General features: G+C 34.5%; 1 protein-coding gene across 4 annotated transcripts in view; it reads left to right on the top strand.

The window, feature by feature from the left end:
• The window catches only part of UBE3A (ubiquitin protein ligase E3A), a 95802-nt gene that overhangs the window by 9378 nt on the left and 74422 nt on the right, over nucleotides 1-12002 (top strand). For 2 of the 4 annotated variants that reach the window (XM_043554889.1, XM_043554888.1), the window contains exons 2-3: nucleotides 8373-8436; nucleotides 10577-10696. The exons of 1 other annotated variant lie outside the window; for it this stretch is intronic. In XM_043554889.1, the coding sequence (XP_043410824.1) occupies nucleotides 10677-10696 (20 nt within the window). In that variant the 5' untranslated portion in view covers nucleotides 8373-8436; nucleotides 10577-10676. The remainder of the gene's footprint in view (nucleotides 1-8372; nucleotides 8437-10576; nucleotides 10697-12002) is intronic. One more of the 4 variants, XM_043554892.1, reaches the window with a different exon arrangement.

The following is a 12002-nucleotide window of genomic DNA, read 5'->3' as shown; positions in this document are numbered from 1 at the left end:
CACCAGTACTACATTTTTTTTATTTCACATAGTTCTATATTAAGCTTTGAAATCTAGGATTCCAGGCCTCCCCTTTATTAATTTTCAGAACTATCTTGACTCTTAGACTTTCATTCTTTCATAACTTAAAACTATTTTATCAAATTCCTTTGGAGATATTATTTGGAATTGCATTGACTATACATGGTTTATCTTGCTCTTTATTTGATTCTTCTGTATTTTGCAGTTTTCTTCATAAAGGCCTTTTACACATGCTTTATTAAATTTATTCCTGGTATATGATTAATTTTTTTTTTGCAATATAAATAGCATCCTTTTTATTTCATTTGATTATTTCTGGTATTGATTTTGTAACCATCAACTTGGATGAACTCCATCATTTCTAATTGTTTGTAATTCTTTTGGATTATTGTGAACAAATAACAATTCTGTCTTTTCAAGTGATTGTTTAAAAATAAGTCTTAACCTTGTTACTTTCTATTTAAAATTATGCTTTGGCTTTCCGTTGCTTTTAGAATAAATTCAGAATCCTTTATTAGTCTAGGAAGTCTCACATAATCTAGATTCTTTCTCCTCCACAGCTGTATCTTTCTCCTCAGTCCCCATTGTTCAGAGCCATCTAACAGTACTGACCTTTGCAGTTTTTTGAGCTGTCTAACCTCTTTCTAGTAGTGTCAAAGTCTTTGCCAGTGCATTTCAATTTTCCTGGAATACAGACAACAAATTTCACCTGTTCTTTAGGTCTCAGGGAATATTGCTAAATATTCCTAAATATTACTCTGGGAAGCCTTCCCTGAGAATCTCCTTGCACTCATTGGTTTTAGTGTTTCCTTGTACTGTGCTGTTTTTGAATCCTGCTTTTCCTGAGCAAGTACATAATCTCAAATTGCAATTAAATAAGTTCTTTACTCCTGACTTGATGACTCCATGATAAAAGTAAATGGTTCTTTATTTTATTTTATTTTATTTTATTTTATTTTATTTTATTTTATTTTATTTTATTAATTTTACTTATTTAAAGATCTTATTTTTTTTTAAGTAATCTCTACACCCAACTTGGGGCTCAAATTTACAACCCTGGAGTAAAGAGTCTCATACTCCACCAACTAAGCCATCCTGATGTCCTCCCCACCCCCCCTTTTTTTTATTGTATACTTTCAGGCATCTGTGCTGGGTGAATGAATGAAGGTTCATGTACTAATTGATCTAAAAATACTACTCCAGTTGGTAACTGCTCAAAAGAATATAATTAGGCCACTTTGAAGTATTTTACTAGATATTAATAGAAAATTAAACATCTTCAACTTTTACGTTTTATATCCTTCAAGTATAGTCTTTAGAACAATTTTCAATTTTTTTTAACAGATGCAGATGTAATTAAAATTATATGTAGTAAGCATTCTTAAAAGCACTTTGAAGTTAAATTAGAAGCCAGTGGTCTTTTGTTATCCTTGAATCAGAATTTATGAGTTTATTTTTTTTTAAGGTTATTGTATTTATTTTTAGAGAGAGAGAGCTCATGCAAGCAGGGGAGGGGAGAGAGAGAATCCCAAGCAGGGTCTGCACTGTCAGCACGGAGCCCAACAGGGGAGCTCCATCTCATGAACTGTGATTTGAGCTGAAATCCTGTTGCATGCTTAACCGACTAAGCTCCCCAGCATGCCAGATACGTGAGTTTAGGTGCTACATTTGATATGCAGAGGAAATAATAAATGTGAAAGTATATGTTCATGATTATTTCAAGGAAAACCCACCTACCTTTAGTTATTTCAGTATCTTGTACTGTATGTCATTTTTTGGTGTGTGTGCATAAAATAGGCTGAAAGCATAATTCTAGGTTTAATTTTAGGTTAGGCACTATATAAGATTGAACTCAAATGAACTATAGTGCAGAAAGAACCTGGAGGAAAGTTTCACAATACTGTCATTCGGACTATGTGTCACATTTGCTTCTATTTTCAGATCATAGAATTCTTGACCAGAATATGTGATTTATATTTAAAGCCAGGAAATTGAGATAAATCTGGTAATTTAGAATTTCTAAAAGATTTCCATAGATGACACTTGATCTACTCTTAACCCATGTAACAAAACACTTAAGTAAAGGTACCTTATTAGGGGGAAAATTGGCCAATCAGGAATGTACATTTTGTAGTTATTCAGGTAGGTAAATAAGCATAACTTATTTAATTTATGAACTGTTCACAGAACCCAGAGGGAGGGGAAGGCTAAATGCCATTAGAGAGTTCAGTTCTTTTCCAATACACAGTAATTGTGACCCCAGAGTTCTCCTACCTACTCCTATATATAACTGTACAATCTAGATTTGCAGCATAGTATCAATTTCAAATATTGGGTTAGGTTATTTTCATAAATCATAAAACCATGAATTCTAACATTTCTGTATTTCCAGAAAGCCACTTGTATTTCCTGGTTGGTTTTCCCATCCCCCCCCCCCCCCCCCTTAAATATTGGTGCATAGAATTATTTTTGAGAGTGAGCAAATGCAGGTAGATAAAATGTATAGTTTTAGGTATAAAAATAAGTGAAAGTTTCTTCTTATTCTAAAATATAACAGCTGTTAAATGTTAGTGTAGAATAATCTAAAATTGCCTGGCAAATGCCAAACGCCAAACAAATATATTTGTATAATTATAGATACATGTAGCTTTTTTCTTGTTTTGAGAGGTTTCTTAAAAAAAAATCACACCATATATTTTTTATAATTCCCAACTTTATTGAGATATAATTCACATACCATACAATTCATCCTTTTAAAGCATATAATTCAGTTTTAGTAATAACTGTATTTAGTATATTTGGGTTTTAGTATACTCAGTTGTACAACCACCAGTGCTGATTTTAGAACCTTTTTATTATCCCAAAAGAAACTCTGTACCTGTTAGTAGTCATTCCCTATTCTCCTGTCCTCCATCCTCTGGCAACCATTAATCTGCTTTCTTTCTATATGGATTTGCCTGTTCTGGACATCTCATGTATGTGGAATCATAAAATATGTGCCCTTTAATGTAAGACGACTTTTACACAGTATTATATTTTCAGGTTTCACTCATGTAGCGTATAACAGCACTTCATTCTTTTTTTTATGGCTGAATAATATGCTATGAATATATGCACTGTTTATTCAGTTAGTTGATAACTATTTGGATTGTTTCCACTTTATGGTTATTATGAATCAAGTTGCCATGAACATTCATATATAGGCTTTTGTGTGGACATATATATTCAGCTCTGTTGGGTATATATCTAGAAGTGAAACTGCTGGGTCATAGGGTATCTATGTTTAACATTTTAAGCTGCCAAAGTCCTCCAAAGTGGCTGCACCATTTTACAGTTGAATCAGCAGCGTATGCAGGTTCTTTCTGATAGCACTACCTCCGTTCATTGTCCCTTTATCTTAGTAATTTTTATGGGTGTGAAGGTATCTCTTTGTGGTTTTGATTTGCATTTGCTTAATGACTAATGATGATAGAAACGTTTCATGTGCTGATTGGCCCTCTTTGGGGGTGGATCTGCACAAATCCTTTGCTATTTTTTAATTGGAACTTTTTTTTTTTTTTTTTGAGAGAGCTTCTATATACGAGAGTGGGGGGATGGCAGAAAAAGAGAGAGGGAAAATCCCAAGCAGGCTGCACGCTGTTAGTTAAACTCAGAGCCCCATGTGGGGCTTGATCTCATGAAATGTGAGATCATGACCTGAGCTGAAATCAAGTCAGCCGCTTACCTGACTTAGCCACCCACGTGCCCCTTTCTATTGTTGTGTTTTAAGTATTCTTTATATGTTCTGGATACAAGTCTCTTATCAGATACATGATTTTCAAATATTTCTCCACATTCTGTGGGTTTTCTTTTCACTTTTATGGTTGTTATCTTGAAGCACCCAAGTTTTAAATGTCCGGTTTATGAATTTTTATTTTGTTGTCTTTGGTGTTGTTATTTAAGAAACCATTGCCTAATCTAAAGGTTATAAGGATTTATGCCTACTTTCTTCTAAGAGTTTTGTAGTTCTAGCTCTGTATTTAAGTCTGTCATCTGTTTTGAGTTAATTTTTTGTATATTGTTTTGTTTAGATTTAGATCTGTATTGCATTTGGCATGTCCTTGGATATTGTGTACACATATTTACCTTTTTTTTCCACTTGGGTAGACAATTCTCTAGATCAGTTAAGGGATCCTTTCTTCACTGATTTAAAATGCCACCTTTTTATATGCTACATTTTCATAAACCAAAAAAAGTTTATTGAAGTATAATTTATATCCAATAATGTATGCCCATTTTTAAGTGTACAGTTTGATGTATTTTCATGCATATATGTCCTGTAACAGAACATTTAAATTACTCCCCAAAAATGTTCTTCCTAGTCATTTCTCCCTCTTAGCTCCAGGTAACCAACCATTGCTCTGCGTATTAGTTTTGCCTCTTCTAGAGTTGCATATAAATGGTGTCATAAGTTATATATTTTTCTTTCTTTGACTTTGTTCCTTTAGCAAGTATTTGAAATTCTTCAATTTTGTATTTATCACTTTTTGTTTGTTTTTTAGTGCAGTACAGCTATGCCACAGTTTGCTTATTCATTTTTCTTTTTTTTTTTTCTTTAGGTGAACATTGAGATTTTTTCCAGCATTAGGCTGTTGTGAATAAACATACACTTTGCGTGTGTCTTTTTGTGAACATGTTTTCATTTCTCCAGAGTAAAAACCTTAAATTGGAATTACTAGATCAATGACAAATTTATGTTTAGATTTATAAAGAATTGTTTTCCAAATTGTTCTATCATTTTGCATTTAGCATTTGATATTTTCAAGTATCAGATGTTCTGATGGGTGTGTGGTGGTATCACATCATAGTTTCTTTTTCTGTACAGTAAAATGTACATAAGATAAAATTCATTACTTTAACCATTTTTAGGTGTACAGATCAGTGGCATAAAGTATATTCATGTTGTTGTGCAGTCATCACTCTTACTCATCTCTGGAACTTTTTCATTGTCCCAAACTCAGATTCTGTACCCATTAAACAGTAACTCTCCCCTGCTCCTGTTACCTTCTCCCTCCCTCCAGCCTTTAGTGACCACTCTTCTATTTTCTGTCTCTAAGAATTTGACTATTCTAGCTACTTATGTAAGTGTAATCATACAATATCTATCCTTTTGCTTCTGGCTTGTATCACGTAGCGTGATATATTCAAGGCTTACTCATGTTACAGCATGTATCATTTTCCTTTTTTAAGGCTGAATAGTATTTCATTGTATGTAAAAATACCACAATTTGTTTAACCATTCATTCACTGGACACTTGGGTTGCTTCCTTCTTTTGGCTGTTACAAATAATGCTGCTGTGAATATGGATGTACAAATGTTTCTTCAAGTCCTTGCTTTCAGTTCTTATATTTTTGGTTCTTGGGTATCTACTGAGGAACGGTATTATTGGGTCATAGGGTGCTTCTGTGTTTTTTTGCCTTCCCTGCTTTCCCAGATTGTCAGAACTCTATATGCACTTACCATATCTTGTGCTTCTTTACAACACAATTATGTATTGCAATTACATTATTTATTGTGTTTTTTATTATTTGTGCCCCTTTTGCCCATCACATGAGGACAAGAGATTATGTCTAGTTTCTTTACCACTGTGTCTTTATCCACTTGATGTGCACTCAAACTCTAATGCACTTTTTTTATTGAGATGTAATTGATGTATAACATTGTATCAGTTTCAGCTAGCAGACATTTTTTGAATGAATGATTGAGAATTTGAAGGTTAACAAGTTTCAACCCACACCGTGGTTATGCTAAATAAAAATGAGAAGAAGAAAATAAAGAGTGGCAGCAATTTTTTCATTCTGTATCTAGAAGGACAGCAGGATTGGGCATGTTGGAGTGATTTTTTTGGGAAACAATGGAGTTTGATTATATGCTAATGATACTTCAGGCGTGCATGTGTATCAGTGGTAATTGAGAGTAGCAGGCTTATCACAACTTGAGAGATAGAGACTTAAAAATATAGAGTTGGGTCCAAAGTATAGGGGTGCTATAGAAATGGATGGCATTGCACAGAGAATTAATTTAGGTTAAGAAAAGGGGCTAGTGCAAGAAACTTTAGTGGCCAAGAATGAGGGGTAGGAAGATGAACTAGTTGCTGTCACAAGTAGAAGAATATATAGGTGGGTGCAGCATTATGGAAGCCAGGGAAGGTGAGTACTGGTGTGAAGTGCTGCAGAGATAAAATAGGATTAGAGGCCACAGGATTTAGAATACACAGGAATGATGATGACTTCTGTAAGAAAAATGTCAGTAGGTGGAAGGTTTTGTGTGTAAGCAGCTGAGATAATTAATAATGGTTTTCAGGTCTTTCCAGCAGTTAAAAGGGAAGAAAATAAGGAACTGGTACTCAGGGGTTAATAGAGTTGAGGGGATTATGTGGAGAGTACGGTATGAAAGCAGTATTTAAACATTTTGTTCTAACAACAGAATGGATGAGGACAGTCTTTGGTCAGTTGTGAGATTTATAAATTTCCAAAGCTTAAGAGTTTCAACAAGTAGCTTTACCCATAAATTTAAGACATCATAACCATTGTTCAAAGAAGTGCTGAGGGAACACACAAAAAAACGATAGAACAGGTAGTCTGTGAAATTAAGTTTTGACCTAGGTTAGAAGGAAATGAAGGAAATAGGCTATTGAAGAGGAGATGAAGGACATAACAAATGTAATAATATATAGACATAATGTATATAGGTGGTGTGCATATATAGAGTGTGAGGGTTAACAGATGGACCATTTTAAGAGTAAATGAAAATGTTAGAGGGGCAGATGAATGTAGATGGATAAAGGGTAGATTACGTTTTTATTCTTAGATTATTAGACTGGGCTTTCTGGAGAGGCACACAGATATAAATAAAATAAAGGCACTAAGTCTTGTATTAGGGTGCTAATGGTTAAATTTACGGAGACTAACATTTCTGGGGCTTACAGTTTCTCTTATCCTGTATCACTCTAGATTTGATGATATATTTTCCTATGATTATGTGTTCCCAATCTTCTAAAGCAAGGTATTTCACATTTGGATCTGTGTGTCACCTGAAATGTGTATTAAAAATGCAGATTCATGCACCCCCACTTTATGCACCGAATCACAGTCTGAAAGTAAAGGTCAAATACCCATTTTTTGCAGATTTCTCTAGTGGAGTCTATTTTGAATACATTGAGACTTGGTTTTCTAAGATCTTAAAAGTTGGTTAATATAAAAAATATATGCTGTGTATTCATTTTCTACCATCAACCTAGAACACTGGGTGGGTGTTTTTTTTTGTTTTTGTTTTTGTTTTTTTAGTATATTTATTTTATTTTGAGAGAGCACAAGTGAGCAGGGGAGGGGCAAAGAGAGGGAGAGAGAATCCCAATAAGGCTCTGCACTGATATCGAGGATCCTGATTTGGGCCTTGATCCCACAAACTGAGATCAGGACCTCAGCCAAAATCATTGGATGATTAACTGAATGAGTCACCCTGGCCTGCCCCAACCCGACCTCCTGTGGGTTTCCTAATCTTTGGGAGTTGGTTTCTTCATATATGATCAAAGGAAATGATTTAAAAGACTGCAGTTCTTATTCCACTGAGAAATGGAAAAGAGTTAAGAATTTACAGTGATTATTTGGGTACATGTTTTAAGCTCAGAATTTGGTTTTTGATGGGTCAAGGTATTTTTTTTTTTTTTTTGATGAGTTAAGTTTTGATAGACATGTTACATGTTTGATTTAGGAAATAATCATTGCTGCCATGTGTTGAGCTCCTTTTTTGTGCCAGGTAGCATTGTCCTACATACTTCTAAAACATTTTCTCTAAAACTCACAACAACCTGACGCCTGAGACTCAGATATGAAAGAACCTGCCCAAGGCTGCAAATCTAGGGGGTAGTGGACGGATGCTCGTAAATATACCTAACATAGCAGATGCTCATAATATGTTAAGATGCTGCATATTATGAGTATCTGCTATGTTAGGTACATTTATTTACCTATAGCTAAATTGCTATAGGTATCTGAAGGAATTAGAGGCATACAGTCAAAGTTTTCATGTATTTGCAGCCCTTTTGGAGGGAGGGAAGAGTAAAGAAATGGCAGACTCTAAGCTCTGTGGATGAATATAGGAAACATGGCTCTGCCAGAGGAAAGCAGTCAGGGAACAGGGCCTGTCTAACCACCTTTGCATGCAGCCTGGCAAAAGCATTAGGGACACTTGTCTCTTGGTATGTTTTTGGATATTCATAAACATTACAAAAAATGAATTTTGGGGAAGATTTTTTAGTTTATCCAGTTGTCTATGTGAAAAGAATTGAGTGAGGTGTTTTATATTTTAGGTTAAAAATCTGTAAGAACCTGATTTTACAATTCACCAGCTCCTCAGAAGTTTGGCGAAATATGGTATGTTTCTGTTTTATTTTTTGGAATTCAAAATGCATGCATATCTTAATGTCATAGTTAGAATAAGGACAAACATTTTCAGCAAATTTGGGTGCCTGCTATTTTTAAAGCATTGTGCTAGGTGGTAAATCACTGTGCTACCAGGTAGACTATAAGGGACAGAAATGAGATTCTGAAAGAAATTAGAAGAGGTTAGGATGCTGTGAAAAGTGAAATCTTATGCATGAGAAGATTGAAGGGGACAGGTTTGGCTGTTAAGTTGTGAGTTAATAATAGCTTCCATTTGTTAAGCTCTTACTATGTGCCAGGCACTGTTCTGAGCAGTTGAATATGTTGGTTTGTGCATCCTCAGGACAGCCCTCTAAAATAGACACTACTATTGTTTTACTTCTCTCTATGAATGAAATGAGGCTCAGAATGGTTAAACAACTTGCCCAAGAGTTGCCATCTAGTAAGTGACCAAACAAGGACTTGAATCTAGATTGGCTCCGGACCCTATTTGTGCTCTGTTAAACACTGGACCTCATATAAAAGCGGACCAGTAGAGAGAACTTGGCTCAGTAAAATACAAATAGCTCTTTAATGAATTAATTTACCTCAGTTGATCACTCGAGGTATTTTAACTTTCTCATATATTATGTTTACAGGTTGGAAAGTTAGACTTCTTTGGGGGTTCTGAAATCAGAGGGAACCCAAGAGGGAACATTGTTCATTTCAGGGATGCCATTGCCTTTTTCTCATGTAAACTCAGGAATATTTTAGGCTCTCATAAGGAGACAGGTAGCTATGATAGGGAAGTCTGGAAAATTGGATTGTTTTGTCCAGGGCATGTAAGTCCCATATATTTGGAGTTCCCTAAAATTACTTGTATATACTAAGGCCAACCCTCACCCTTATCTGAATTTGAAGCCCAAGTTCATAGGCTGCTGTAGAGGTATGGACTCAAGATTGATATTTCAACTCTTCTCTTGGTATTCTCAGATACCTTACTATTTTATATTGGGTTCGGGGTCCATGCTGGTAACCGCCTTCTGTGGTTGTTTGTTGCCACTTTGGAGAGGTGTCAACTATCAAGGGTATTTTTTCCTCCCTCTTAATTTTCTCATTTTTCCTTAGTTCACTTTTTGGATTTGGCCTGGATATACAGTTTGGTAGGGAAATCAAATAGAGGAAAAACTAGTTGCACAAAATGAGTTCTCAATATGGGGATATTTCAGATGTATGTCTTTGCCAGAACTATATAGGATTAGGATGCCTGATAAATTTGAACCATGACAATCAAGAAAGTTGTGCTAAAGCCAAGTAAGGGGATCAAAAGATACTAGGTTGAGGGAGGAGAACATGTTTTTGTATCTTGCCAGTCTCTTTAATGGAATTGAATATTAGTGGATTTATGGCTGAGAAAGAATAGAACACTTTTTTCATGGAGTACCCAAGGGGTTTGGGCTGTTAGATTACCCTCCTTAATGTAGAGTAAGTAGGACTAGACTTTGGGTGGGTGGGTGGGTGGGTGGGTGTGTGTGTGTGTGTGTGTGTAACCATTAAGCATTTGACTACCTGGAAAACTCTATGACTGTTAGTCTCATTTAAACAGTTGCCATAATAGTGGGATCTCAATCCATATTCTGAATCTTTGCATACACTGAAGTTAGGAAACTCTGTATAGTAAAAACTAAATCAAACCAAAAAATTCTAACCCTGGATAGGAAGTCAGTAGATCTGAGTTTTAATCCTAGCTTCAACACTAATTCTAAAATCTTGGGCAAGTCAGTTAATCACTCTAAGTCTGCTTAATTTGTTTTGGTTTTTGTTTTTTCCTTAAATTCTTATTATAGTATCTGCCCTGATTAGGTAGAGCTGAAGTTGTCCTGAGTCTCAAACAAGACACTGTTGACCAAAGTGCTGTGTAAACTGTAACACTCTGTAAAAATACAAGAGATTATCACCACACTTTATCAAGTGAAGAGATCATTTAAGGAAAAAAAATCTGGAAAATAGTCCTTAAAAGCATTTCTATAATAATTACTCTTCTGATGAATGTTGAATTGACACCTGATTTGAAGCTTTGAAGATAAGTTTTTGAACAGTGAATTGGATTTATATTAAAGTGTTCTAACTAAAGATTTGTTTAATTTATTAGAGTTATTAAACCTACGCTCAGATCAAGTTAGCAGCTAGACTGGTGTGACTACCTGTTTTTAATCAGTGACTCAAAGCTGTGATCACCCTGATGTCACCGAATGGCCACAGCTTGTAAAAGGTAATTTTGAATGTTATTTTACAGCCTTTAAAAGGCTGTTATTATAAAGTAAGATATGTTTTGTAAGAAATGAAGAAAATTATAGTTGGCAGGAATAGTGCAAATAGTAGAGCTTAAGTGGTAATGTGCTTCTCCATTTAAATATCCTTCCTAAAATATTTTATGCTTCCCCCGACCCCAGATCTATCTGTATAAGTAAACAAGAAAGTATTTCTCAAAAATGTCATGTTTTTAAATAAACCTGTTTGAACATTATAAAAACTATAAAAAAAATTCTCAGTGTGCATTTTAAGATGTGCCTTTTATGTGGTAGGAGTTTTAACTAAAATACTTCTAGAAATTTTTACAACTTCAATAAAACTGGTATAATTTTCTCTCCTAGATAGTTATCGTGGAGGTAGAAGGAGTGGCTTGCTGGCTGGACAAGCTGCACCCATTATTATTGGAAGTGATCCTCCATTTGAATGTTCCAGCTCATGCTGCACTATCTAGATTAGTAGGCATTTTGTGATCAGTTTTCTGTGATCCAAATCAAGGCCTAAAATTGAGACTCTTCCAAGATTTTTTATTTTCTAATGTTACTTATTGTTTATTTTAAAGTGTCTTTTCTGGTTTGTTATTCTGACAAACTAGGTTAACTTAAGTCAGTACTTTTTCTTTTTTCTCCCCATTGATAATATCCTGAACATGTACTAGATCCTTACTTCCAAAAACTTGACAGTAATGAATAAAAATGCTTTAGTGGCCAAAGTAAAGCTTGGAAACTAATGCTAGATGTTAGATATTTCATAGTTTGAGAGTCAGAATCATAATTTTAGGATATTTTTTGGTAAATTATTTAGAATATTACAGAAATATAAGCAGAATGACTAGAAGTTTATTCAAACATATACTATTACACATTGCAAGAAAAGCGTTTGCTAGTTCTGTGTATATTCACTTTTCTCTTAATTAAAAAAAACATTTCCATTTTGAGTAGAAAACAATTTGGGCTAACCATGTTTAAGAGACTGAGGATAGATCTGTTTTTGGGTAATACTCTTTCAATCCTTTCTTATTCTTTTGTCCTTCTGTTAGACCGAATTGGTTTAAATTGCTTGGTTTGACTTATAAATGGTTTTTAGTAGCTCACTTGAATATGTATTAACTATATAATAATTTGCTGACAGTTTGATGCTAATGTTTACATATTCTCTTGTTTAGGGAACAGAGATTGGAAAACAGAGTGTAGTTACCATTTGATGATGTATTTAACGTCTATCTCATTTCTCAAAACTTTGCAGCAGTTATATATTGTGCTTCTAAG

The sequence above is a fragment of the Prionailurus bengalensis genome, chromosome B3, assembly GCF_016509475.1.
Source record: "Prionailurus bengalensis isolate Pbe53 chromosome B3, Fcat_Pben_1.1_paternal_pri, whole genome shotgun sequence".
Classification (NCBI taxonomy): domain Eukaryota; kingdom Metazoa; phylum Chordata; class Mammalia; order Carnivora; family Felidae; genus Prionailurus; species Prionailurus bengalensis.
The sequence above is the reverse complement of the archived record's forward strand: the minus strand, read 5'-3'. Positions and strand labels throughout refer to the sequence as shown.